The 27552-nt window shown below is 64.7% G+C and overlaps 4 protein-coding genes across 4 annotated transcripts; 2 read left to right on the forward strand and 2 right to left on the reverse strand.

The window, feature by feature from the left end:
• The first annotated feature begins 18 nt into the window (after positions 1 to 18).
• On the forward strand, positions 19 to 4920 carry CHLRE_09g388319v5 (uncharacterized protein). The gene is made up of 8 exons (XM_043065461.1): positions 19 to 209; positions 535 to 630; positions 756 to 823; positions 1063 to 1185; positions 1340 to 1498; positions 1764 to 2018; positions 2277 to 2411; positions 3211 to 4920. The coding sequence occupies exons 1-8, from the start codon at positions 122 to 124 to the stop codon at positions 3970 to 3972; spliced, it is 1686 nt and encodes a 561-aa protein (XP_042921090.1). The 5' UTR covers positions 19 to 121; the 3' UTR covers positions 3973 to 4920.
• A 2-nt stretch (positions 4921 to 4922) lies between these two features.
• Positions 4923 to 12848, reverse strand: CHLRE_09g388356v5 (uncharacterized protein). Its single transcript, XM_001694994.2, has 15 exons — positions 12633 to 12848; positions 12149 to 12460; positions 10865 to 11797; positions 10345 to 10524; positions 10009 to 10100; positions 9566 to 9674; positions 9181 to 9347; positions 8746 to 8905; positions 8306 to 8413; positions 7751 to 7872; positions 7502 to 7616; positions 7039 to 7230; positions 6675 to 6773; positions 5828 to 6418; positions 4923 to 5596 (listed from the first exon to the last, which is right to left on the reverse strand). The coding sequence occupies exons 1-15, from the start codon at positions 12651 to 12653 to the stop codon at positions 5450 to 5452; spliced, it is 3348 nt and encodes a 1115-aa protein (XP_001695046.1). The 5' UTR covers positions 12654 to 12848; the 3' UTR covers positions 4923 to 5449.
• A 250-nt stretch (positions 12849 to 13098) lies between these two features.
• On the forward strand, positions 13099 to 20320 carry CHLRE_09g388393v5 (uncharacterized protein). Its single transcript, XM_043065468.1, has 17 exons — positions 13099 to 13457; positions 13680 to 13745; positions 13923 to 14020; positions 14339 to 14448; positions 14699 to 14795; positions 15120 to 15226; positions 15442 to 15659; positions 15805 to 15892; positions 16129 to 16262; positions 16533 to 16702; positions 17111 to 17242; positions 17572 to 17696; positions 18041 to 18113; positions 18536 to 18725; positions 18966 to 19096; positions 19303 to 19442; positions 19631 to 20320. The coding sequence occupies exons 1-17, from the start codon at positions 13346 to 13348 to the stop codon at positions 19728 to 19730; spliced, it is 2091 nt and encodes a 696-aa protein (XP_042921091.1). The 5' UTR covers positions 13099 to 13345; the 3' UTR covers positions 19731 to 20320.
• A 1-nt stretch (position 20321) lies between these two features.
• CHLRE_09g388430v5 (uncharacterized protein) lies at positions 20322 to 27398 on the reverse strand. Its single transcript, XM_043065469.1, has 11 exons — positions 27194 to 27398; positions 27016 to 27105; positions 26613 to 26856; positions 26222 to 26435; positions 25062 to 26063; positions 24816 to 24869; positions 24438 to 24620; positions 22755 to 24212; positions 22431 to 22544; positions 21904 to 22245; positions 20322 to 20979 (listed from the first exon to the last, which is right to left on the reverse strand). The coding sequence occupies exons 1-11, from the start codon at positions 27300 to 27302 to the stop codon at positions 20953 to 20955; spliced, it is 3837 nt and encodes a 1278-aa protein (XP_042921092.1). The 5' UTR covers positions 27303 to 27398; the 3' UTR covers positions 20322 to 20952.
• Positions 27399 to 27552: the final 154 nt, after the last annotated feature.

Consider the following 27552-nt stretch of genomic DNA (forward strand, 5'->3'; position numbering starts at 1 on the left):
GAATTCGGAAGTGGCCGCGTATGCCTGCATAGAAGCTTGTATACATCGTGCAACCTACTGTTGATTCAGCGCGAGCGGTTGGCGCACTTTGCTTGCCGCGCCAGGGCAATTCTCTTCCAGAATGACTTTCTCTAGCACCGTCGTGTGGCGTAGGATATGTACCGCTCACGGACTACCGACAGAGCTGCTGGGCATAACCGCAGCTTCAGGTAAGCACGAGGGAGCTAACTTTGCCAGGCGAAGGTGCCACCGCATATCACGGTGCTGGGAATCAACTCCCGAATTCAGCGCGTCTTCGCTGTTTCACTTGGCGTTCGGAAGTGCTGGCAGGGCTGCTGGACTTCGCCAAGAACCGCGACCCAATCCTTCTAAAAGCTTCTGTAGCCGTTTCCTTGGCCCTTTGCCGCACCTGGTGCTGCCTGCTAGCTGCATACCTACATAACTATCCCAGCCGGCTCTTCATTCTAGTCGTTCTGGCCGGACTAGGGTCTCAGGAGACGACTTTCGCTTCCCACCCGCGACCCTCCCGCGCAGGCTCCCCTCGGCTCCAGGTGGTGGTCATACCCGGTAACCCCGGCAGCGCCATCTACTTTCAGCCTTTCATGCGGAACATCTACGACATGCTGGGCGGTAAGCTGTCCATTGGGCAGGCATGAAGAGTGGTGATGCGCGGCAGGCGGGTGCGGGCTCGCCTGGCTGCTGTCCGTACGTTCACGTTTTCACCACGCCTGTCCCCATGTCCTTGGCCCCGCCAGGCGAGGCTGACGTGCTGGCAGTGACGCACGCCGGGCACGATCCCCAAATCCCCAACCCCTCCGGCACCGTAAGTCGCTGTGCGCTTGCACGTGCCTGTGGGTTGGGAAGGGTGGCGCGAGGGGACAGCAGGGACCGATCAGCAGGGTGGGCGGTGCTGAGATGACACGCGACACGCTGGTTAGGGGATGCAAGATGGACACATGGTGGGGAGCTCGCAGCCAGTCCCCTACCCATCCGAGTTTGCAAACCGCTCTCCCAACCACTTCCTTCCATACGTCGCCGCCACTACCACACCTCCAAACACAGGTGTGGAGCCTTCAGGAGCAGATCTCGCACAAGGTGTCCTTCCTGCGCGAGCACGTGCTGCTGCCGGGGCGGCCGCCGGTGGTGCTGGTGGGGCACTCCATTGGAGCGGCCATGATGATAAGGGTGCGCGGGGCGGGGGTTCGGGGGCTGGGGTGCGGACTGGATGCCAGACTGCTTCCTGGCCGCTGGTCCAATGCGCTGAAGTAATGGCCGACTTGAAGGTGAGAGCAGTAGGGCATGGCTGTCAAAGATTGTGGTCGCTGGCTCATACCGACAGGCTGTGGCTGAGCTGGAGGGCCTCAGGAGACGGCAGGACACTGCTGAGAACCAGCAGCAACAGCAGCAGCAGGAGGCGACACCCAACCCTCTGTCAGCGCACCCGCCGGCTGCTGTGCCCTACTTCGCCGCGGATGCCAGGCTGCCACCCATCGTCAAGGTGCGTCCACCCAAGCAGACACCAGTAACGGCACGCTCGTGCTCCTGATGATGCACACGAATCGTTCCCACGGCTGCGCAAAGCAACATGAGTGCGGGCTGTGTCTGAAGGGGCGGGCCAATCGCGCGCAAGCGCACAGGGACTTCGCTGCAACACCACCCGACCCTGGCGTTGCGAAGCCACCCACTTGAAGTCCTTACTCCAACCGCCCCGGTTGACACGCTGCCGCCATACCGTATGATCGCACACACGCCACGCCGCGCAGATGGTGGCCGTGTTCCCCTTCTTCGAGACCAACTTCCCCGGCAACTCCCGCCAGCGCCGCCTGCGCATGCTGGCGCCCTACTACGAACTGTTGGGCTGGGTGGGCGCCGCCGTCAACGCACTGCCGGAGGCGCTGCGGCGCGGCTTCGTGGCGCTCAACGCGTCCATGGAGCCGGACGCACGGTCGCTCACGGCGCGGCTGCTGACGCGGCACGTGGTGCGCAACGCCTTCTACCTGGCCGGACACGAGTTCAAGGTGTGGGAGGGGGAGGGGGAGGGGGAGGGGTGGTATGCCTGGGCCCATCGAATAGGGGTGGGGAGAGGGAGAGGGGAGGGGTTGTTACCCAGTAACCCAAGGGCGGGGCAGAGGGTTCTGGTGTGCGGTTTGTTGTGGGGCTAACAGGCTTGTGGGCAGCTATAAGACGCTTGAGAGTCAAGCGCTGTGGCTGTCTGGTTCTTCACGACTTACATGCGTTCGCGCTCGCCACCGCCCTGCTGCCGCCCTGCCGTACAGGAGCTGTCCCAGCCGTGGGACTGGGCGCTCATGGGCGAGCTGGGGTCGCGGCTGCACGTGATGGGCTGCGAGCACGACACGTGGCTGTCGCGGCGGCAGTACGACGACATGCTGCAGCACGTGCCGGGGCTGCAGGTGTGTGTGTGTGTGTGTGTGTGTGTGTGTGTGTGTGTGTGTGTGTGTGTGTGTGTGTGTGTGTGTGTGTGTGTGTGTGTGTGTTAAACAAAGAATCAAACGGAACAAAATTCCGCCATACACGCGCGCGCAGTTACCAACAAATACCAACGCCGGTTACCGAGCTCCGCGTTTGTCGATGTTGCCCCAGTTGTCACCTTGAGTATACTCACCCGCATATGTTGCCTGGAACCCCCTACCCGGGCGTTTGGCATTCAGCCTCGTCTCCGAGGTGCGCCCGCATGCGCTGCCATGCTCCGCGTCGGCGACGCGCTACAACGTTTACCGGGCACGCCTAATCCCCGGTGTCTCGTCCACGGTCCATAGCCAGTCTTACCTATAAGCGAGAGAGAGACGGAAAAGCATAGGGCGGCAGCACAGAAGTGTCACGGGCATGCAAAATGGCAACGGTAAAGAGGGGCGGCGTGCAACAGGCATGCTACCTAGCGACCCAACACGCATCCCACTAACTATATGAATGCCCGGAAAAAGGGGGGCGAGTCAGAGGCGTGTGTGTGTGTGGCGACTGCGTACGTGCGTGACTGTCTGTCCCTGCGTGTGACTGCGTACGGGTGCGTGAGTCGGTATGTGCGGATGGAACGTCGCTGCCCCGCGTTGTCAGGGCGGTGCGGTGTAGCTGCGGGGCATGCCCATGTGATGCTTCTTCACCCAGGCCCTAGCGTGTCCTGCTATGTGTTTTTACATTCCTTTTTACGTCCCGGGGCATTCCTTGAACCCCACCCCGCTCTTGCCCTCGCAGGCCACCTGGCATCCCAACCTGCGCCACGCGTTCTGCATCTCACAGCGCCAGAGCCTGGAGGCGGCGGAGCACGTGGTCGGGTCCATCGTGCGCCCGCTACTGTACGCCGCCAGCCCCAGCGCTGCCGCCGCCGCAACCGCCAACGACCACAGCAACGGCCACGTGGAGCTGCCTCAGTGGGGCAGTGCGGTGCTGCGCGGCTCCCCCAGCGCCGTGTCAGTCAGCCGCGGCCCTGCCAGCCCCAGCCCCTCAGGCAGCAGCAGCCGCAGCGGCGGCAGCGGCGCCGGCGGCGGCGCAGCCGACACAGCCGACACGGCGGCGGCGCAGCCGCATGCGACGTACCCGGCGCAGCACCACCCGCTCCAGCAGCACTACGCGCCGCACGGCGACCAGCAGGCGGCATTGTACGGCCAGACGGCGGCGGTACGGCGGCAGATGTACGGAGATGACGTGGCGGGCAGCGCCCGCCACGACGCCATGGCGGCGGTGGCGGCGGCGGGCTTCGGGTCGCGAGGTGCCGCGGATGGCGTGTCGGATGACCAGATTGAGCTGGACGTCTTCGGTGACGGCGCTGAGCCGGCGGCTGGAGGCAGCGGCGGGGGCAGTAACGGCAAGCTGGCTCAGCGCGGTTCGGCTGCGGCAGCGACCGCGTCGTCGTCAGTAGCAGTGCTCGCGAGCAGCGGCGCCGCGGCGGTGGCGGCGGGTGGTGTGGTCACCCGGAGCATGGCGCGTCGCCAGGGTGCCGCCGGCGGCGGCCGCTGAGGGATGCTGAGGCGTGTTGGGGTGGGTGGGGGCGAATCCGTATTGTTGGGCCGCGGCGTGTGGTAGTGGTATTCATGTCGCATTTTTTGGTAGTGGCGGCGGTGACTCATGCTTTTTGTTAGGCAGCATGCGCTTTGGAAGATTCAAGAATAGCTCATGGCAGGTCATTACCTCCTTAGGCTGCTCGTTGTACTTTATGAATGCCGTACTGCAACATTTTTCGTGAGAGATGCCCCCCAGGAACACCCCGGTCCGTGGCTGGTGGCTGGCAAAACATAGCATACTGGCACAAACCGCGACTGCTACGTATTAGTATTTGTTATTGCTTGAGCTTGAGAATGAGTGACCCCCAGTGAGCCTAGGGGCGGAGAAGCGACATTTCAATATAATTTACGCCGTGATTGGACAACCTACAGCATGAGCGAGGTTGGATGGGGGTTGTTGTTTGTGTGAGGGGAGGGCGGGGGAGGGCGCTGGCGTGCTGCGAAAAATACCGGTGCTGGGATTTCAACATTTGGTGTATGTGTGCAGTCCAGCCATTTGGGCGCATGCGGACTTGTCTCTGCGCATGCGGCCTGGTGCCTGATCTGGGCGCCCTTACTCATTGTACTCGGGAGTGTGACGACGCTCATTTTGGCAAAGCATGAACTGGGTGGGGCCGTGATACGGATTACTGAGAGGAGGGCTGCTAAGATTATCGACACGTTGCGAAGGCACCGTGGTCAGTGGGGAGAGGTAGCGATTGTGAGCGAGTGCATGTGGTTTCACCGTTTGCAGCCGTGTGCGTGCATCGTGCGGTTGTGGCGTACATCAGACAGCAATTCTTGGTGCGGGAACGCGGCAGACATGGCGAGATCCGAGCAGGGATCCGAGCCGTGCTGATTGGTGACAGTCCGCTGTGGACAGGGTGCTGTTACATCGTGCATACCATGTAGTACTGAGCCGTGTCTTTGCCAAGCGCATTTCCGTCCCCAACTCCCCATCAACCTCTGCTCAAGATCCCATCAACCCTAACCTGGTGCGGTGGCGCCCACGTCCATCAGTTCAGCATTCCTAAAATCTCTCCGACTCACACCAGTACACTGCGCCTCTCTCGTGTCTTGACTTTCGCTATACAGCGCCCCAGCCCTTGATGGCGCGGGCAGCTATGAGCGCCGGCGACCAGGGCTCGCGGTGGAGCCTCCTCGCTCTCGCAGTTACCATCTTCACACCCCGCTATACCGCTTTCATATTCCTCCTCAAATGCTGGATTCACGTGCCAGCGCATCCCACCCTTGATCCCATCATTCCTGCTGCGCCCTGCCATGCCCGGACTGTCCGCCCCGCCTTCGTGCCACGCATGTCCCGCTTGACACAAGGGCTGTCCCAAACGCCCGAGGGCACATGCCCGCGTTCAAGTCCCTGCACTCTGGCTGGCCCCCATCCGCAAGCCACCCCACGACAGATCGGGGCTGTCCACAGCGCCATTTGCTGCCACTCAGTGAGCCGTTGAAGCCGCCCCGGCCGGCGGCGCCGACGGCGGTGCTACAGCCTCCAGCGCCAGGGGTGCTACAGCCGCCGCCAGCTGCTGCCGCTCGGCCGCGTCCATCACCTTGCTGTAGCGCGCCGCCACCTCGGCACACGCCTGCAGCGGGACCCGACACACACACACGGGGTGCACCAGCGCGTCAGCACATCTCCCCACGTGTGCCTTCCCCCGCGCGCCCTTGCATCACCAGCACACTTGCATCACCAGCACACCGCCTTCACATTGCCCATGCATCCCCACATACCTCCTCCACCCAAGTCCACAGTCCCCAGCCCTTGACCCCAGCCTCCGCCCCTAGTCCCACCGCCGCCCCCAGCCTCTGCCCACCTGCAGCCACTCGGGCGGCGGCCTCAGCCCCAGGCTGCCCAGCCAGCCCGCCGTCAATACCAGCTCGCTGGGCGCGTAGCGCACCCGCAGTAGCAGCCGCGTGCTGGCAGCCCACCAGGCGGCCTGCCACTCAGGGCCTGGCTGAGGCAGCGCCTGCGCCTGCGGCAGCAGCTGTGGCTGCGGGTGCGCAACAGCGGTGGCAGTGGTGGTAGAGGTGGCGGCGTGCGCCGCCGGCTCCGCCGCGGCAAGGGCCGTGGCGGCGGCCGCGACGGCGGCGGTGCCGTCATCATCGATGGACATGAACGACGGCACCAGCGCTCCGTCGCCCGCCGCCGCCGGCACCGCCGACAGCGCCGCCGGGCTGTCGCCAGCGGCGGCAGCGCTGGAGGCGCCAGCCGGCGCAGCCGCTGCCGCTGCCGCTGCGGCGCCGGGAAGGAGCAGCGGCGTGTCGGCGACGGCGCCGGCGGCGTGCAGCTGGTGCAGCTGCGCGAGGGAGACGGCCAGGGTGAGGAGCTGCAGGGCGGAGCAGTCGGCCAGGCGGGCGGCGCTGGTCGCCTCGAAGCGCCGCAGCCACTCGCGCGGCGGGCGGGCCTGTCACGCAACGGGCAAAACGAAAAAGAGAGAGCGACGGCGGCGCCAGCATCAGCATCATCGTTGTTCTGTTGGTCGAGCCCAGCAAAAGCTACCACAGCCCGAGCCCGTCTCCACGGCGTTACAGTGGATGCCCACCGCACGCCCTCATTCTTTAAAGGATGTAACCCCACTCTCAAGTACTGCGCATTCCCGTTGTATCCTCGGGCTGGCCACACACTCATTCCTGCTAGCAGCTCGTGTTCATGCCACACACCTTGAGCAGCACCAACGCCGGCAGCAGGCTGCTCCAGTGCGTGACGCTGAAGCGGTCCCAGCAGCGGTAGGTGCTCAGCAGCATGCGTGTCAGCCACTCCTGGGCGGCAGACAGCGGCAGCAGCAGCAGCAGCAGCAGCATGAGGAGGTGACAGGCGGGCGTGGTGGTGTGGCATGTTTGGGTCGCGCAGGGTGACAGCCCGCACATGTGCATACACGTGCGCCCCTCCTCTCTCTCTCACACACACATACACATCCGGCGCAGTCTGGGCGGGCCTCGCCTTGTTACTGTCTTAACACACATCCACACGCAACGCCCCCTCTCCCACCCCCACACACACACACACACGCCCACACGCCCACACCTGCGGCGGCTGTATGCCCAGCGCGTGCAGTGACGCCATGAGTGTGCCGTAGTGGTGCGGCTCGAAGGCGGGCTGGCTGGCTCGCCGCACCGCCGCCTGCAGGCACAGCTGCGTCCACACCGGGTTGGGCGACAGGCCCAGGGACACCATGGCCTGCAGCAGCGCCACCAGCGCGCGAGGCGACATGCGGTCCTGCGGGTGGGCGCAGGCGGGGAGTGAGGGGAGGCGGCGAGAGCCGCGGTGAGAGCAGCAGGGAGGGCAGCAGTGAAGGCCGGGTCGAGGGCCAGAGTAAGGGCAGCAGTGAAGGCAGCAGTGAAGGCCGGTGTGAGAGCCGGTGTGAGGGCAGCAGTGAAGGCCAGGTGTGTGCGGGAGTCAGGCAGGCGATGCAGCTAGTGGCCGCTGCAGCACAGCCCGGAGCAGAGCCTGGCCCCCCCGGCCCCGGCCCCGCTTGCCTCTCCCTCACCTCGTTCATGAGCACCTGGCTCCGCCACATCAGCCGCGCCGCCCAGCGCCCGTCCGGCCGCACGCCCCACGCCGCCAGCGAGCCCGCCAGGTTGGCGAGGTGCAGGTCCGTGCACCTGCCAGTGGGCGGCGAGGGGGGCAAGGGCGGTGGGGGCCAGCGGAGCGGAAACACGGCAGGGGGGTTAGGTGAGCAGCCACTCGCACTCGTTCGGGCGCGCACTCGTTGTGCCTCCCTTCCATTCGCTCCCACCTGTTCTTGAGCGCGGACCGCGACTCCTCCAGCAGCGCCCCCACCCAGCCCGGTGGCGGCTCGATGTTGAGGCGGCGCAGCGCCGTGAGCAGCGCGGCGGAGCAGGTGGTGTCGGCCAGCAGCTGGGCGCGGGGGAGGGAGGGGAACAGGCGCAGCAGGTGGGTGGGGCTACATTCATGATCAATGGGGTGGGTACATTCATGATTATTTCAGAGGTGGTGGGTGGAGGGCTTGCGTGCGTATACCGTAGATGTTGTACGCAGTGTGCTGTGGAAAGCGGCGCCGCAAAGCGGCAGGGACACAGACCGGACTGAGATGGGCCACCAAACCCGCAGCCCGTAGCCTGCCCGTGGTGACACACCACGTAGTACTCCCGCTCCCGGACTCCTCTGCCTGCCCGCCCGCCGGCTAACGGCCTCCTGGCGCCTCACGCACACAAACACATACGGTACACCTACACCTACACAAACACATGCACACACACACACACACACACGCACACACACACACACCCACCTGAAGCTTACACGCACACAGCGCTCACGCCCGGCCCACCTGCTTCATGTTGGCCTGTGTGGCCGCCAGCACCACCTCCTGCATCTGGGGCTGCGGCCGGTACTGCTGCGCCGCCAGACTGTTCAGCACACCCGCCAGCTGCTGGGCCTGTGGGTGGTTGATGGGTTGATGGGTGGGTGGGTGGGTGGGTGGGGTGATGGGTAGGGCGCACGTATTAGGGCTCCCAGGCATGAAGGGGGCCCATTTGCAGGGCAGAGGCACGCGTGAGGGAGGTGCGGGCCGTGGGTGTGGCAACAATTGGACGTTGATGCCCGCAGGGCCCGCGGCTGAACATGATACAGCTGCTGCCGCCTGCATGCCCACACAGGCATTGCACCTCCTTCCCTCCCCTCCGGCCCTCTTTTGCATTGGGTTCGGGGGTAGTTTGGGCTGGAGTTTACACCCCTTCCCCCCCCCACACACACGGGGGGCCGCCTCACATCCAGTTTGTCCAGCTGCGGCTGCAGTGCGGCCACAAAGGCCTGCATCCACTCCAGGGGCGGCTGCAGCGCCAGGCGCGTCAGCCCCTCAAGCAGCTGCTGCAGCTCGCCGCCGCTGAAGCCGCCGGCGGCCAGCAGCCGGGACGTCAGGTCCAACACCCTGCGCGATGGGAGGAGGGCAGCAGGAGGAAGGATGGAGGGTGCGGGTGGGTGCGGGAGGATGCGATGAGATGTGGGCATGGTGCCGCGGTCCAGGCAGGCAGGCAGGCAGGCAGGCAGGCAGGCGCGTTTCGACGTGTCGGCAAATCCTCCACACAATACGAAATCTGCCTGAGAGCCGCCAGTACACGTCCATACACCATGACTCCGCACAAATGCACATCACTGCAGTCGAAGCATGCTCACACCTGCCCTCTCCCCCCCCCCATCCCGCACCTGCCGCTCATGTCCAGGTCAATGAGTGCGGGCAGGTCCATGTCCACCGCACTCAGCCGCCCCAGCGCCCACAGGCTGAGCGCCACCTCGCCGGGCGCCATGCCGGGCAGCGGGCCGCTGAAGGTGTGCACCAGCAGCGCCGCACGAGTGCCGCCGTCCAGACCCACCTGCAGCAGCAGCAGCGGCAGCGGCAGCAGCGGCAGCCGGGTGTAGTGGGCGCGTGCCTGGACCTACCCTGTACCCAAACCACGCGCGCAGCATCCACAACCACACACACACACACACACACACACTCACAGCCGCACAGCCACACACACACACACACACACACACACACAGCGGGCTTCGTCTTGTTGTTTTTGAGCACGCACACGCACACGCGCACCTGCAGGCTGGCCAGCGCCAGCAGCACCGCGCACAGCTCGCGGGAGCTCATGCGGCGCAGGGCGGGCCGCAGCACGGAGCAGTAGGCCTCCACCCACTCCGGAGAGGGCCTGGGGAGGAGAAGGGGGAATGCAGGCGCGCAGTGCAGGGCAGTGAGTTGAGGCCCAAGGCCAGTGCTTTCTGCTGGTGCCGCTGTGCAGCCCACCACCCGTGATGACACCTGGGGCCCTTGACGCCCACCCGTTTCCTGTCCGTTTATATCCTCCCCATCTCAAGCACTTCATGATTACGAGTTACGCGCTCCGGCCCCTCACTCGCTACCCCATCCTTATCGCCTCGCTTTTCCTCCAGAGGGGTGGTTGAACCAACTACTCCCCCTACCCACCACCCCCCTGCCGCCCCTGCTGCCACCACTATCGCCGCCTGCCGCTCCTGCCGCCTCACCTGTACCTCAGCGCCGCCAGTCCCTGCACCGCCTTGGCCAGCTGCAGCGGGCTGAACGACGTCAGCCGGGCGCGCGACAGCTCCAGAACCAACTGCATGGGGGGGGGGGGGGTCGCGGAAGGAAGTATACGTGCGTAAAGGAGTGAAGGGCTGACGGCGGCGCCTTGGACGTCGTACGCAGCAGGCAGGACCAGGAGGGAGGCTGGGACAGGTAAGCGTTCGGCGAGCCTGCTTCCAAGCATAAGGCTCTGCGGGCTCGCTGACCCCAACCAACCTCCCACCAACCAACCAACCAACCAACCATCCAACCAACCAACCACCCCGGCCCCCACCCACCTGTACGGCGTCCTCCTGCACGTCCGTGCCCATGGCGCCGTACGCCCACAGTGTGGTGGCCAGCTCGCGCGGCCCGAAGCGGCGCTGCTGCTGCCGCACGGCGGCGTAGAAGCTGGTGCGCAGGTCGGCGTCCGGCGGCAGACCCAGCAGCGCGACAGAGGCCAGCGTGTTGGCCAGGTCCTGGGGGGGGGCAGAATGGGGGGAGGGAGGGAGGATGGGAGGCGGTGAGAAGGAAAGGTGAGGGATGGCGAGGGGTGGCCTAGGCAGCGCACTCCTCAGCGAGTGCGGCTGCGCCGCGCCTGCACCTGAGGCGTACCATGCCGCGTCAGGGCAATGTTCTGATGGTGATGCCCGCCAACACAAGCCCTCCCGCATACGAGAACACACACACCATGCCCCTCCTTTCCACTCCGTCTTTATGGACGGCTATGCTCTCCTCTCCTCCTCTTTCCGTTTTGGTTTATGTGGGCTGGTATTTACAGCCCCCCCCCCCCCGCCCACCACCACACACGCAGCGCACCTGCGGCCTGCACTCGTACAGCTTGGGCCCCATGGCCGCCAGCAGCTGCTCCGCCACCAGCCGGTCGCCCGCACTCACACCAACACCACCAACACCACCCGCGCCCGCATTCGCGCCCGCGCCCGCCGCCCCGGCCTGCTGCTGCTGCTGCTGCTGCTGCCGCGGCCTCCGCAGCACCGCCAGTCCGCTGAACACCGCCGCCAGCTGCGGCCCGCTCAGAGAGTCCAGCCCCAGCGAGAAGGCCCGCGACAGCAGCGTGCGCAGCGTGCGCGCCACGTCCGGTGAGGACGCCGGCGACGCGGCGGCTGCGGCAGCAGCAGCAGCAGCTGCTACGAGGGAGGGTGCAGAGCTGCTGGCGGCGGCGTCAGCCGCCGCGCCTGCGCCCGTACCACCCGCCGCCGCCACCCCGGCCTCCGGCGCGGCTGTTGTCGTGGCCGCCGCCTCCAGCCCCGCCGCCAGGTCATCGCTCATCTGCTGCAGCTGCCGCGCCCCCGCGCCGTCGTCGTCATCCAGGATGGACGACATCTCCAGATCCAACAACGCATCCGCGCCGCCGGATGGCACCGGGCCAGCATTTACCCCTGAAACCACATCGTCACCAATGGACGCCATTGACAGCTGCATACCCATGGCAAGGCTGCTGCTGCTGCTGCTACTGCCGTTGCTGCTACTGCCACTGCCATTGACGCTGACGCTGCTGCTGCCACTGCCATTCCGGCCCGGCCCCGAGCCCCAGCCCCGTGCCCGGCCGCTGGTGGACGCGCCGCTTCCGGCCCGCCGCGTGGCGGCCTGCTTGGCTGCTAGCTGCAGCTGCAGCTGCGCCGCCGCCTGCTGCTCGGCGCGCGACACCAGCAGCGCCAGGTGCAGCATGGCGATGCCCACGTGGCTGCTGTCCATGTACAACGACTGCTGCTGCACCAGGTCAGCCAGCTCCTGTGGGATTGTGGGGAGGATGCGTTCGTGATTGCGTGTGGTTGGGTGTGGTAAAAAGGGAGACAGTGTGTGGGGGAGGTTAGGGGGTGCCACCATACCGTACCACTTCGGTGAAAGAGGCAGCGGGTGTGTGTTGCGCGCGGTTGACCCGCGTGGCAGGAGGCTAAGTTGTTGGTGGGTGTGGCCATTATGTTGATGCAGTCGGCTGTGCGACAGGCCTCATAATCCGATTGCGCAGGTGGAGGCGACCCGGGACAACCCATGGAAGGGCATGTCAAGCCGTGCGGCACCGGCAAGCACGCGGGATTCCCTCCTCCCAGCGCTCCACCCGGCCCGTGTGCGGCAGCGCACCTGCACTGTGGTCGTGGAGCGCAGCAGCCGCGCGATGACGGGCGCACTGAAGCGCCGGGGACGCAGCGCCTTAGAGCTGAGCTGCGAGCCGCTGGGCGAGGCGCCGGAGGTGGATGGCACGGAGGCGGTGGTCGCCGCGGTGCAGACCAAGGTCCGCTCCGCATCGACACCGCGACGGGGATCGCGGCCGAGCCGCGCTCCCGTGTTGCATTTTTGGTGCTGAAGCTGTGCGGCGCGCTGCTGTGGCAGCACCGAAGACAATTCCACGCTAGCCCGAACGCCCCGGCCAGTGGCTTGCACCCGACCGCTAGCCTGTGAGCGTTTCAAGCATTTATCAGTATGTATACTATTCAGGATCTAGTGAATACACCGACCCACTTGCTCCTCACACCCGTCCTCGACCGGCGTCAATAGACTCATGAAGCGAAGGCTCTAAACTTTACTTATCTCAGCACATACGCACAGTTACAGCGTGGGGCCTCACCTTGTGCTCCAGCGGCAGCATCCTGTCGCGCTGCCGCTCGGCCTGTGTCTCTAGTTTATTGCCTACAGCCGAGACGCATCACACGTGAAGTAATTTCATTTTGCAGGTAGATTTCCTATAAGCAAAGCCAGTCACTGGAGGTAAGCTTGCGCAACTAGTCTGTGTATTGTCCTCGTATATGTAATGTAATATTGTGCAGGAAAAGATACTGTATACAAGGAACTATGGCAAGTGTGCTCGCGAAAAAACCTATGGTGGCCAAGGGCCCCGCAACATGTGCCAAGCTGTGCTGGCACGGTGCATGCTCCTAAAGTCCACACAGCTGTGACTGGGCCCTGAATGAGCGTGCTGGACCTGATGTTATCAGGCTCACAAAATCACAAGATGCGGCACGGCGGGCCTCACCACGGTTGCCCACTTGCCCGTGCCACGGATCGTGCCAAAACAGCAATCGGGACCCCCATCAATACTGCGTCGCCCCTCATGAGTGCCTTGGCTTTCTATCATTTGCACCACAGCTCCCAAGCCCCACACTGGCAATCAGCTTCGTGAGCTAGCTGCAATTGACAATAAACACAATTCACATGCACTATTGCCAAGTTCCCAAATTCCAGCATTGAAGCATCTGCCTCTGGCTCTTGTGAGCACTCGGCAAGACATCTGTAATAGGAAGAATGAAAGAAACATAGGCGGTCTGGTTCCTTCTTGAGAGGATGGTAATGTTGCGACGCACGTTCGTCGCGCTGGTGTGCTGGGCTTGGGCGAGTCATACCCATTCATCAGCATTGCCGGCGTTCAGGACGATAGCAAAACCATGTCCTGAAGGTGAGCGCACGGGGCTGCACTGTAAAGATGCCAGCCGGAAACTGTGCATGTACCTCGCAAGGCTGCCGCGATATGCTCTCTGAAGCATACCTAGACCGCGTTCGGAGCTGCCGCACGCGGGCTTGTGAGCGACTGGTAACGTGACTGCCTCGCCATGGTGCGTGCGACGGTTGCGACGGAGGAACCGACCCCTTGGCCACCCCAACGTTGGATCCTGAGCAGGTTGCACCCGCGCTGGGAACTGCAATGCGGAGACGGGTCTGTGCGAGTGCCCCTTCGGGTGGACAGGTGCGGCAGTGGGGGAGCAGGCTTGCCGCCAACCGGCGGCACACGGGCGGGGAACGTAGGGATCCGGATGCGCGCCCCCTGGCAGAGCTGCTCGGGGTCTTGGGCTGCCTCCCTTCCATAAAATGCCTGCCCTGACAAGCCCTGACGCAAACTCGGCCGCTGCTGCTGCGGCCGCAGGCCCCGTTTGTGAGGTGCCAGTGCTGCCGGCCTGCCGCATCTCGGCCAGCCAGGACGCCAGCTCGGGTCCCCCCATGGTCGGGTCGGTCTTCCCCAAGGTATGTAGGTAGGGCCGCAGTGCGCGCCAGGACGAGTGACAGACATGACTGGGTGGTTCAGGTGGGTAGCTGTGCGCGTTGGGGTGCTGGGCGCAGTGCTACCCGCGCCGCAGGTACCCACAACACGTACCGTAATCCGCCGCCAGAGCTATCCGGCCCACATGACGCGGACACAGCCGCACACATAGCGACACAAACACACACACACACACACACACACACACACACACACACACACACACACACACACACACACACACACGCCTCTGTGACCCTGTGCCCCTCATCCCGCCACGTGCCTGCACCCCTCGCACACAGAACTGCCAGTGCCTGAAGCAGCTCCAGAACATCAGCTGTCTGGAGTCGCGCTACGTGTACGACTACTACCTTTGTGAACACGGCGCGTTCTGGTCGTGGAAGAGCATGCAGTGAGTGGTGGGAAGGAGAAGGGGCCCAATGAGCTTTTCCCGGATGTGCAGCGTTGGGCGTAACTCGATGCATGTAGCGGGCGGTGCAGCAGGCGGGTGAGCCATGCCCTACTCCATCACGGCGGGTCCGCAACTGCTCGCCACGCAAGTGACGCAACGCGTATGGCTTTCTTGCCAACTAAGGGGACAGCCAAAGATGGTGCTATTATCTGAAGACCCCTCTTTATCCTATCCCCCTCAACGGCCGCAGCTGCTTCGAGTACAGCAATCGGCCGTTGGATCAGCAGCTGTCGGGCATTCCCGAGCCTGACGCTGCGGGTGTGGTGTGGAAGAAGGGCGAGTGGCTGGTGAGTTGGAGGGGCTGCCTGTGGGAGGTGGTGGCACCGGCGTACAGCAGGGCGGCCGCGCATGTCATTGTGAGGCCACGCGCCAGGAGGCCACCTGGGAGGCCGCAGGCGGCACCGCGTCACAGTGGTGTGGCGTGTGACGGTTTGGCAACACATGGCAGTCAGTGGTGGGATGGGGTCCTGCTGGAGTGTGTGCCGCATAGCTATCCGCAGCCGATGCCCTAGGGGGCCACAGGCGTGGCGTAGCTGGATCCAAGTGGCACATGCATCCTTGGACCTACATGTGAAACTGGCTGTCATCTACTCATTTCATTTTGCTCGCAGTCGGTAGTCGAGGGCCAGGATCCGTTCTCCTTTGGAAACGTGTCGGAGCCACCCAAGACAGCCATGAATTCGAAGCAGTTCTTTCCCCTCAGCCGCTGCCCCGACCGGTGAGGAATGATAGCGGGAAACACAAGCAGGGGACGGGGGTGACGAAGCGGTCACAGGGATGTGTGACAAGCAGGGCTGCTGGGTTTGGCAGCTGGCATGTCATCCTGCCGGGATGCATGTCATACGGCTTTAAATCACGCTCCCCCACTCACTTCACTCAAAAGTACGCACGCACTGCCACGCCGCGCCACGCGGCTGTCTCCCCCTCCTGCAGCTGCAACGAGCGGGGCAACTGCTTCGCCTGGGGCGCGGGCCACCCGCCGCAGTGCGACTGCGCTGCCTTTTACAGCGGCAAGGCCTGTGAGACGGTGGAGGCGGCACACTGCCCACTGGGCTGCAGCGGCCGCGGCGCATGCAAGGGCGGCTTCTGCCACTGCCAGCCCGGCTGGTGGGGGCTGGGCTGCTCGCGTAGCAAGGCGTACGAGGCTGATGGTGGGTGCACATGCAACCGAGCGCTACTGTTGCTTTGGTCCGCATGTCAGGTGTTGCTGTTTCACTTTGGCTCGACTGTTGGGCAGCAGCAGCGGAGGACAAAGCGTGTTTCTGCCTGCGCGGTACCGTGTGTGCTGACACGCAGAGTACGCGCCGCACCCCACGCGGCTCAAGATCTATGTGTACGACCTGCCAGAGTCCGTGGTGCACATGCGGAGCCACTCTGACGAATGGTGGGTGGCAGTTGGGTTGGGCGGGTGTCAGTGAGCGGGTGTGCTGGGCGCCCGCCAGGAGGGTGTTGCAACAGCGATTCCCGTTTCCTACGGGTGTCTGGACTCGCCCCATGCGGCCCCTCCCCCCGTCGCCGTCGTCTGACTGGCGTCATAATCGGATGCCCCCCCGCTAGCTTAGCTTGGTTTGGTTTGGTTTAGTTTGGGCTGGTATTTTACAACCCCCCCCCCCCCATCAGGCCGCTGCACTTCCCCATCTACTTGGCGGAGCACGAGTTCTTCAACCGCCTGCTGGGCGACTGGGCCACACGCACCGAGAACCCCTGGGAGGCCAACCTGTTCTACATCCCCACCTTCACATACTACTACATCGGTAGGTGCGCAGACAGGCATCACACGGGCATGCGCGCGCGCGGTTACGCCTTAGTGATGCAGACTACCGTCCTCTGATGGTAAACTGGCGAATGGATTTGCGTTTGGCGAATGGATTTGCGTTTCGCCTGACTGTTGTGGTGACCCCGCCCCATACTAACCGCGCCACCGCACGGCCACACCGGCACGCAGCCCCTCTTACCACCACCACCATCGCCACCACCACCACTCACGCCATCCCCCCCCCCGTGCCCCCCCCCCCCCCGCCCAGGCAACGTGGGCCAACCCGGCAAGCTGTTCAGCCGGGTGGTGTCGTACGTACGGCACAACTACCCCTTCTGGAACATGACGGGGGGTCGAAACCACATCCTCACCTCCGTCAACGACCGGGGGTGCTGCGACATCTACAGGCTGGGCCCAGACGTGCAGCGGCCAATCAAGGTGCGCTTTGGCACGGCTTTCGCCTGTGGGCTGTAGGCTGTGGGCTGTGGGCTTGTGCGCGCGAACGAGCGCGTGTTTGGGGCTGGAGGGCAATTCCAGGCGTGTGTCAGTGCTCGCGTAACAGCACAGACAGTCTTAATGGGCGTGCATCGTCGCGCTGCTGCAATGATGCCAGGGTGTGCGGCTACTGGCTCCTGCTGAACAGCTGGGGCGGTTTGTTTCGTACAGGCTCTCGCAAAAACACACCTGCAGTATGTACGTTGTGTGCCCTTTAATGCACTGGGCACACCCTCCTCTTTTGCTTTTCAAGTACGCACACACGGACGCACACACACACACACACACACAGGCACACACATGCATTCCTCCATGCTTCCTCCCTTGTGTGCTCTCCCAACACACGCGCAGCTGGTGCACTTCGCCCAGAGCGGCAAGGTGGCACTGCGCGGCCGCCGGGCCGCCGCCGCCGCCGGCGTGAACGAGTCCATGCTGCTGGACGGGCAGCAGCTGGGTTGGTTCATCAAGGAGCGGCTGTGGGAGGTGAGCTGCTGTGCCTGACCTATCCTTGGGGGCCATCCATCTGCCTGCTTATGTCCATGTGTCAAGGGGAACGCACGGTATGTGCGTGTGTACACAAAGCAGGGGAAGAGGCTGTGTACATGGTTGTAGGCGTCTGCCTCTGCTCACCCTACCTGGCCTCTCCTTCTCAAGCCCCCGCCCTGCCTACCTCGCTTGACTTCTCCTTCTCTGTACCATCGTTGCAACCCCCCCCCCCTGCAACTGTACCTGCCTACAACTTCACTTCTTAATTAATCATGAATGTACCCCCCCCCCCCCGCCCCACCGCCTGTTCCGCACTGCCGCCACAGGACCCGGCGCTGCTGGCCGCCCTCATTGAGTACCAGCACCTCAACGCCAGCGGCCGCCCGCGGTTCCGGGGCTTCCCGCGGTACCAGTGGGAGGCGCTGTGGGCGGAGAAGGAGCCGTGCTACAGGTGTGGGGTAGGGCGGGGCGGGGCGGGGCGGGGCGGGGCGGGGCGGGGCGGGGCGGGGCGGGGCGGGGCGGGGCGGGGCGGGGCGGGGCGGGGCGGGGCGGGGCGGGGCGGGGCGGGGCGGGGCGGAGCGGGGCGGGGCGGGGCGCCAGATTGCTGCAGGAACGGCTAGGTGAAGAGGAGGAAGGTACTTGGCGGGTTGTGGCGGCTGCGGCGTACGCGGGCGCTCAAACCTACCCCATAGTACTCTCCCATGCACGCGCTCACACACACACACACACATGTGCGTCTGGGCGGGCTTTGTTGTTGTTTCTAACTCACATGTATGTGTCATCGCAATCACCCAGGCCCGAGCACGATGTGGCGTTTCCCAACTACCTGCCCGCCACCGAACACGGCAGCTGGACCAAGTCGCTCCAGGTGTGTGTGGTGGGGGGGGCGGGCGTAAGGTTATTCCAAAACCCTATGTAAGCCAACCGAGTGAGTGAGTGAGTGGAGGGGGGTTTACATGCCCAAGCCCAACGTAGTAGGTCCCAATAGTCAAGAAGTCGGTGTATGTGTGTAAAGACCAGCCCAAACTGAAGGGAAGCAAGCCAAACTAGCGGAGCACAGGGGGGCGTTGGCCGTCCATGGAGCCGTCCGGTGGCAGTCTACATGTGGGATCTGATGAGCACCCCCGCGCTTGGAAGGCGTATTACGTCGGCCACCCGTGACTCCTGGACATGCGCAGTTGGCCCCGCTTGTGGCGCAACACACAGATTGATGTCCACATACGCTACGAGATAGGTACCCACACACTTCGTGTCTGATGCTTGAGATTTATCTTGCGTGTGCTGTTGCAGGATGCCTACATCTACGCCGATCCTGCGACCTATGGCGGCGCCGTGACCCACAACTCCAGTCGGCCGCGGCCCGTGCTGTTCTCGTTCGACGGCTTCTCCAAACCCGACATGGCATACAGCGGTGGCGTGCGTCAGGGTCTGCTGGCATTGTTTGGCAACACCACCCGCCCCGACGTCAGCATCAATAAAGGTGGGAAGGCTGCATCTGCAAAGGCTGATGGGCTCGGGTCTTCCGACAGCGGAATGCTCGAGTTAAATGGTTGCTTGTTGCCTAGCTCTCGCCAACGTCCTAGATTCCGGCGCCGGGTATCTCAAAACCTGCATTTCGCGTCCGCCGCTGCCGCCACCATCACCATCACACACACACACACACACACACACACACACACACACACTGCGTTGAGCCCGGCCACATTCCCACTCCCTGCAGGCGGCGGGCCCAGCCTGATGCTCAGGAGCCGCTTCTGCTTCACGCCCATGGGCTTCGGCTGGGGCGTGCGCCTGACGCAGGCGGCCATGACGGGCTGCGTGCCCGTCATGGTGCAGGACCACGTGTGGCCGGTGGGTGTGCGGCAGCACGTGCTAGGCCGCGGCAGCGGTGCGAGCACAGCGGCATGAGGTTCATTGCATTTGTGAACATGATTCCTGCATCCCGCACTTGAGTGCTTTGCATCGTTGAAGCCCTTAAGGTCAGCATTTCTGCCTGGTTGTGCATCGACTACCGTAACTACCAACTGCCATGACAACCTGCTAACCACACTTTATAGACGCTGTGGGACGTGCTGCCATACGAGAAGTTCTCCATACGCGTCAGCCGCCACAACCTGTACCGTCTGTTTGAGATCCTGGATTCCATAACGGCCGAGGAGCTGGCGTCGCTGCAGGCGGGGCTGGCGCACTGGCACAGGTGGGCTGGGGTTACTGGATGTGAGGGTACCAGGGTGCAAAGGCAACGGGCTGCCGGTGTGCGGCACCGTGGCGTGTTAGTTTTTGTGGTTGCGCTGCCAGCGCCTGCTAGATGCATGGCTGCTCAGACCTGTTGTCAAAACCTGCACGCGCTTTGACTCTTTGCCTCGTTTTCTCGGCGGTCCGCAGGGCATTTGTGTGGCAGCCCGAGTTTGGCGGGTTGGCCTACAACTACACGCTGGAGTCCTTGCAGCGGCGGCTCAGCAACATGTGGACTGCCATGTTCTGAAGCAGCTGGCGTTGTCCATTGAAGCAGCTGGCGTTGTCCACTGTCTATTGATGCTTGGTCCGTGCAGGAGTGCAAGTGTGCGCGAGTGAGTGGATGGAGTTGGCTGGGACGTGGTACTGAAGTTCTTGTGTGTGGAGAGGAAGTGTGCGTGTTTGTGTGGCTTGACGGGGCAGTGCAGGGCAAGGACTTGCTGAGTGCATACACCGCGCCAGATTTTGGGACTACACTTAATAAGCGCGCTGGGGCGGGACGGCGTGTGCTGCCGTGAGTTCAGCACGGAGGTTGGAGCGCTGAGAAGTTGCACTGAGGGCATTCGCATACAGGTATTGGGTTCGGCGGGCTGAGGTGGCGACCACGGTGGCGACTGGCGAGTCTGCAAGTGTGCTAAGTTCTGGTGGTGTAGCAGGGTAGCCGGTCACAAGGCATCTCAAGATGTCATCAAAGGTCAAAGGAATTTGGGTTTCTCCCACAAGTGGTGGGCTGAATGAGGGACTGAAGGCGTAAACTGTGCAGCCCAATGAACGTACGGATGAAGGCACGTGTTTGCGCACGAGACAGCGAGACAATACTCGCGGTAAGATACTGAATACTGGTGAAAGCGTTACACATCTTACTTGCCCTTGGGTGCCCCACGAAGGAGGCGCGGGCAAGTCTGCATCCATGCTATGCATCAATGTAAACGCGGCAACGCAGAGCTAGATCCAGAGTCAGCAATGCGTTTGGCGACCGGCAGCAGCACAGCTTTCATCCCGCACATCGACACATCCTGCCAGCTACCGTCGGTACAGTAACAGCGCGCGAACGACGCACCAATGCCTTGTCCCTTCTTGCTACGCATTTATGTGGGCACGGGTGGGAACCACACACATCGGGACTACGCTTTCCTGCCCCTTGCCATGTTCCATCACGAGCTTTCATCCCGCACTGCACGCACACACCATCCTCAACGCAGGTCCACGACCACGGAGAAATGCAGCATAGAGAAGACCTCCCGTTCACAGCCCCCGTCAATGCAATACTACTGATTGCGCCCGGTTCTGTCCTAGACACAACTCCTGCCAACTTGGGCCTGTCCTTTACGTGCCGATTGCCGTAACATACGCACGCAAGAATCCGGTGCTATCATGCGCGACTTGACCTGTCCCATCGTGGGGGCGTGAGGCGCCCATGCTGCCGCGCATGCGCCTCTGTGTAGCGCGCGCTCGTCACTGCTCGTTGCGCCTCAGGTGGGCCGAACCCAGCGCGTCTCCTGTGTGGGTAAGAGGAGCAGCGGAGAGGGCAGGAAGCGAGAGATGCTGTTGGCTGCTGGTCCCACGCGGCACAAATAAGGGCGTGTTGACGAGTAGTCTAACCCGGTGCATTGGAAGACCCCAAGTATGTGGACTCCGACGCGAGTCGGTCGCTGTGAGCTCCGGCGCAGCAACTCGTGCCCGAGCATGCGCGCGTGTTGGTACCGGACCAAGTGCCAGAGGCCGCATAGCAGCAACAGGGCGCTTTCTCCTGCGACTTACGAGTCTGCTGCGACATCGAGCACGACATCAGGATAGAAGCAGACACACGGCAAGCAAAGCGCCTTTGCCTCATACAAGAAATAGGGCAAGCCGCCGCTCGTCCTCACCTGGCAATGCTGTGCTGTGCCCGCACTTACCTGCCGCTCGTGTATCCGACCAGTCGGGCGGCTAAAGCAGAGCAGCAGCGCCCACCGTGCACCTCGCGCCAATGCGGGCTGGAGCCGCAACGGTGTGCTCCGCCAACGCCACTCGTACTCATCAGTCAGCAATCGGGCGTGCGGAAGCTGCTTGCTCCGAGCAATGTCCGCAACGCGATTCATGCCCGCTCTGCTCAGTAGCTGACCAGTAAACGCACGCATCCCAGTGCTGGAGGCGCCACACGCCCCGAGCCCGGCCGCTCAGCGCCCCGGCACCAAGCCAGGTTAGCCATACGGCTGCAACCCCACATCGCGGTTTGGGTTCTTGGGCCCGCCGCCCCGCAGCCGACACGCCCATCCGATATCCAAGGCAACCTTCACGAAATTTGTTCCTGTTCTTGTCCCCACGCCTTGCCCCTGTCCCGGGCATCCGCTGCCGCAGGCTCCGGCACGCACGTGCACCCGGCCGCTTTCCGACTGAGACCCAATCCAGACTGTTTAACCTGTTTCGGTCTTCGAACGTACCTTCGTTGCAAGGTTCCCATAGTAGACGTCGCCGGTAGACTTGTCCCACATGGCACGCCAGCCCGACGGCAGGCCCGCGGATAGCGCGTCCAGGTCAGGCCGGCTGTTGCAGTTGAGCACCCCGGCACCGCCCGCCGCGCCGCCGCCACCAGCACCACTGCTGCCGGCCGCCGCAGCGTCAACGGCGCCAGCGGTAGTCAAAAGCTTCTCCTTCTTTTCCTTCTTTTCCTTCTTCTCCTTCTTTTCTTTCTTCTCCTTTTTCTCCTTCTTGTCCTTCTTGGTTGCTGCGCCATCCGCGCCCTCGGCCATTTTGGGAAACCGCGAGCGCCAGTCTCCCAGTGGCTGCGTCAGGGGGCAGGGCGTGGCGCAGGTCAGAGTACGGCGGTTGCGTCAGGGAGCACAAACGTACAGCTGGGAACAAAAAAGGCCAGACGGAAAACCTGGTCGGGGGCCGCAACGGACGTCCCCGCCAGCACGCGCGGCCAGTCGCAGCCGCCACCCTTGCTGCGCGCGCCGCCACCACTCACCGCAAAGTTGGCATTGCTGGTGGCTGCGCCCGTGACCTGCTGCTCCCACTTCCAGCGCTCCAGCTCCGCCTTGCGCTTCCGCTCCAGCGCATTGGGGTCTTCCGCCTCTGCCGCCTGCGCCGCGCACATAAAGTTCGTGTCCTCTCAAACGCACACACAAACGGATGTATGCATCATACAGGGACACGGGTCATAGGCTGACGGTGCGCGCGAGCCGCCAGGGCGGTACCGTACGCAGTCACAGCCCCGACAGCTGCGCACGACGCAACCGCAGCTGCCAGCGCGCAACCACATCACACAGAGCAGCAAGCCCACTGCACGCACCTTGCGGGCCGCCTTCTCCTCCTCCGCCTCCAGCTCCCGCTGTGCTGCGCTCCATTTCTGGACCATCGCCCCCATCTTGCCGCCCAGGCCGCCACCGCCGCCACCACCTGCCTTGACCTTCTTGGAGCCGACAGCGGCGGCGCCGCCGCCACCTGCTGCGCTGGCTCCGCCAACCAACACGGCGCCTGCAGCCGTTGCCTTGCGCCGCGCCGCCGCCAGCGCCGCTGCAGCGTCCGGCGCGGTCGCCGCATGCATGTTCAGCAGGTCGAGTGGCGGCGGGGTGGGCGAGGCGCTCGCACGGCCTGACTGGGGCTCGGGCGTGCCCTCCGCACCTGCGGCTGCCGGATTGCGGATGGGCTCCGCCCGGTACTCCTTGGCGCTCTTGACTTCCGGTCTTGCTGCTGCACCCTCGGCATCCACGCCCGCTGCGCCCGCCGCCCCGTACCCCAGGTACGAATTGACGTACTGCAGCGCCTCGTACCCGGCGGGCGTCGAAGCCGGCGGCGGCGGCATGCCGTACGCATACCCGTACGCCTGACTCATGTACGTGTCGTACGCACTGGCGCCGTACGCCGCACCCGAGGCGTACGCCGCCGCCGCCGCCTCAAAGCCCGGAGGCAGCGCCGCACCCGGCGCCGCGCCCGGCAACCCCGCGCCGGCATCATGTGAGTAGTGTGGGTAGTAGTGGGCCGCGACTGCTGCCGTCGCGGCGGCGGCATTGGCTGCAGTGGAGGCGGGTGCGACGGCGGCAGGGGCAGCGGCGGCCGTCCCTGCGCCAGCTGCTTCGTCATCGTCATCAATGGCCATGTCATCGCTGCCGTCTTCCGTGTCTGCCGCGTGGGGTGGCGGCGGCGGAGCCTCAGGCGGCAGGGGCGGCGGCGAGCCGGGCAGCGGCGGCAGACCCACATCCGGGGGTGGCGGCGGCGGTGACCCAGGCGGTGGCGGGTGGGCGGGGCTGGGCGGCGGCGGGTCCGCAGCGGACTGCTCGGCTTGAGTTGACGTCGCTACCGCCGTCTCCGGGCTTCCTGGCGCAGTGCTGCGGGCGTCGGGTGGCTGTTGCGGCCCAGCCACCGCCTCTTCCGCCTCTTCCAGTAGCTCCCCCTCCTCCATGTCCACGTCCCCATCAGCGCCAGGCTCCGATCCCGCCGCTCCAGCTTGCACCTCCTCTGCCCCCGCCTGCTCCTCGTCCGCGACCTCGGCAGTTGCCTTGCCCGCCTGACTCTCGCCGCCCACAGTAATGGAGCGCGCGCCAGCCGGTCCATTTGGCCTTCCTGCCACTGGGTCTGCATCTAATGCCTCTGGTGCTGGTGCTGGCGACACAGCCCCTTTAATGGGCGCCGCATCAGCAGACGCCGCCGCCGCAGGTCTGCCGCAGGCGCCAGCACCAGCACTGGCAGCGGCGCCGGCGGTAGCGGCGGCGCCAGGCAGCTCCCGGCTCCGCTCCGCGTCAACACGAGCCTGTTGCGCCGGGTGGAAGGACCAGCGGCGGTCAGAGCAGCTAGCCGCCGACACCAACGCAGGATACCGGTAGCCCAGGCCAACAGCTCATGCCGCACATCACGCGACTGCACCCGCACGCCTGATGCACACACGTCAACGCAGCGTCGCAGCCCCAAAAATGCTGCGGCGTTCCAACATCGCCTCCTCCTAAGTAGCCATGCCTGGAGGCCCCCCGTCACTCACCTGGGGTAGTGCCTCCAGGAGCAGCCGCACCGCGCCCACCATGTGCCGCTCCAGGGCCGGCCACGTCACAGCGTCCGCCGGCTGCCCCGCCGCCGCCGCCGCCGCCTGCTGCGCTGCCAGCACCCGCCAGTCGGCGGCGCGCACCTGCGCCTCCACCGCCAGCCGCACCAGCGGTGACAGGCTCTGGGCAGCAGGTTTGCACACACACGGAGTGTGGAAATACATCAAGGAAAAGAATTAACCCCAAGGTAAGGTCCAACGAGTGTCCTACACGCCGGCGGCATGGCCGACCGCCTGTCGATGAAGCCGGTCAACACGATGTGTTTCGTTGCTTGACAGGCCCAAACACCAGCAGGGTGACACGCAGGCCCCACCCACCTCCATGTAGCCACGCGCCGCCACCTCCGCTTCCGTCTCGAGCGCCGCCATCACCTGCGCAACAGTTGAGCAGCAGGCCAGCCTGGGTCGGCAATGCATGCCTTCGGCTCCCAAGGTGCGCAGCCACACAATCCCAGTGCCTTGACCTCTGCGCGGCCGATTGCAGCTGTCCTGCCACTTCCAGCCATGCACTTTGCCTTCTGGCGGTAGCTACTGACACCTCCCACCCCAACCACCGCAACCCACCTGGTGTATGTGCGGCTGCGGCGGCCGCAGCACCATGTCCGTCACAGCCTGCAGCAGCTCCATTGCCGCCGCCGCAGCTGCCGCCTCGCCCTGTCCTGAGGCGGCATCAGCAGCGTCCGGCGCTGCAGCGGCGGCACCGCTGCTGGCGGCGGGCGCGGCAGCGGCGGGCCGCCTGCCAGCGCCTGCATCCACGTCTGCTGCCTCGCCAGTGTGCTGCTCAGACCCGTCCCCCGCCCTCACTGCTGGTGCCCGCTCCTGCGCTGCAGCCAGTGCCGAGTTCGGCGGGACAGACGGCTGGACTTCCTCCTCCTCCTCCTCTGCCCCGGGCCCTCTGTCGTCGACCTCCATGCCGCCCTCTGCCGCAGGTGACGGCCCCGCTTCCCCTGCCTTGCCGGCTTCCCCGGCATCCGCCGGCTCCTCGCTGCCAGCCGCACGCACGGCATCGTTGAGGATCGCATCACCGTCCTCCTGATCCTCCTCCCCGTTCTCCTTCTCAGCCTGTGCGGCCTCCGCCTCCGCCGCCTCTGCCTCCGCCGCCCCGGGCCCCACGGGCGGCGGCAGCAGCTGATCTGGGTCGGCCCCGTTGGGCGGCTCCCACGCGACCTCGCCACTGGTCAGGTTCCAGAAGTAGGTCCGCCCTGAGCCGCCGTCCAGGCACTTGCACCACTCGGGCGCCCCCACCAGGTACCCAAGCAGCTGTTGCTCCTCGGAGCTGCCGCTGGCGCCCACGCCCGCACCCGCGCTCAAGCCCGCAGCCGCCAGTTCCCCTGCGCTGTCATGCGCGGGAACATCGCCGGCACCAGCACTAGCATCAGCACCAGCGACCGCGTCAACAGCTGCCGGATCAGCAGATGCGGTCGCGCCGGCCTCCCCGCCATTCGCGGTTGCGCCTGGTGCCGCTTCTGCTGCCTCCCGGTGCGGCTGTGGCGGCAGCGGCGGCGGCTCATCGCCGCCGTCCTCCAGCAGCCCGCTGGCTTCGAGCTCCTGCATGAAGCTAGCCAGCTGTGGCAGAGGAGCCGCAGGAGGCACACGAGCATGGCAGGCAGCGTGGTGACCGTTAGTTGGTGCATGCAAGCTGCGTACAGCTGCAACAGCACCAGCGCATGAGCCCTGGTGGGCAGAACCCTCCTGCCTGGCCGCTCCCTGGCAGCTCCACTCACCTCCGTGTCCATGCCGTCACCCTGTTGCTGTGCGGCTGGAGCTGCCTGGTCCTCTGTCACCCCGACCGCGGCTGCATCTTCCACCGGGCCTGACCCCGTCGGCGTGTTTGACGCCGGCACGGCCGAGTCACCGGCAGCGGCGCGGCCCGCCCCCGCGGCTCCCTCCTGCTCCTCCGCCAGCTCCTCGTCGTCATCGTCTGAGGCAGCCACGTCCCTGTGAAGTGCGCAGAGTGCACCCATGCGCAATGAAGACCACTGGTGACCCATGGGCACACGCCGCGGCGCTAACGGCACACGCGCACGGTACACCCTATGCTTTAGTACGGTACGCACCATCGCTGCGTATGTGCACCCTAGCGCCCTCCCCGCCCAGCCCGGCCCTGGCACCCACCCGTAGCCCAGTAGCGCGGCCAGACCGCCCTCGCCCTCGGGCTCGGCCGAGCCGCGACCTCCCGCCTGCGCCGCGTGTGCCGCCGCGGCCCCGGCCGCCGAGGCCGAGGGGGCGCCTGCTGCTGCCGCTACTGCCGCGGCAGCGGGCGGCGGGCGGCGCGGTATCCGGGTGATGGTGGTCACTACCGTGAAGGGGCCCGGTGCCGGCGCCATGCTAGCGCTTGGCTGGGGTGCAGCTTGTAGGTCTGGCGGACGACGGAAGGAAGGCAAAGTGTGTAGGCATGGGGTTAGCGGACGGACACCGACACTGGCCGAGACGCGCAACGGGGCCTCGTGCCTTTGTGCGTACCCTGTCCCGCCGCCGTGTGAGCACAGTCCCCTTCGAGGTCTGCAACACTGCTCACCCGGTGCGCTGTCCACCCGTGGCGCCCGCAGATATCTGTCCTCGTCCCATGCTGCCGCGCCTCGACCAGCAGCCTCCAGCAGCCGCAAGCCTGCGCGGCAAGGGCACGGTGTCCGTTCAAGCCGGCCAAAACGAGCCCAGCGCGGCTGTTCTGGCTACAGGTAATATACCAGACTCACGTTTGGCCTCCATAGCGGCAGCGATGGGGTCCAGCGGCTCGCGTTCGGGCTCTCCATCGCTGCCGCTGTCCGCAGCCGCCTTCTTTGAAGCGCCCCGCCCACGCTTCATTGGATGCTGCTATTAAGGCTGTCTCATACGCGTTCTCGGCATCCAAGTTCAGCTGGCGCGAGGCTTTCACTTTTAGTCGCGAGCTGTTGTTTGGTTAGCTTGGTGCATGTGGGCATTCTGGATGAAAAATAATCGAACTGAGGTTTCGTTTATCCATCCTGCAGGCAAAAACGGCTTGTCAGGCGAGAGCTCACGATTGGTGTGCCTGTCATTCCAGGACTGCAAGGCTCGACCCACGCGGACTCTGCGT

The sequence above is a fragment of the Chlamydomonas reinhardtii genome, chromosome 9 (assembly GCF_000002595.2).
Source record: "Chlamydomonas reinhardtii strain CC-503 cw92 mt+ chromosome 9, whole genome shotgun sequence".
NCBI classification, from domain to species: domain Eukaryota; kingdom Viridiplantae; phylum Chlorophyta; class Chlorophyceae; order Chlamydomonadales; family Chlamydomonadaceae; genus Chlamydomonas; species Chlamydomonas reinhardtii.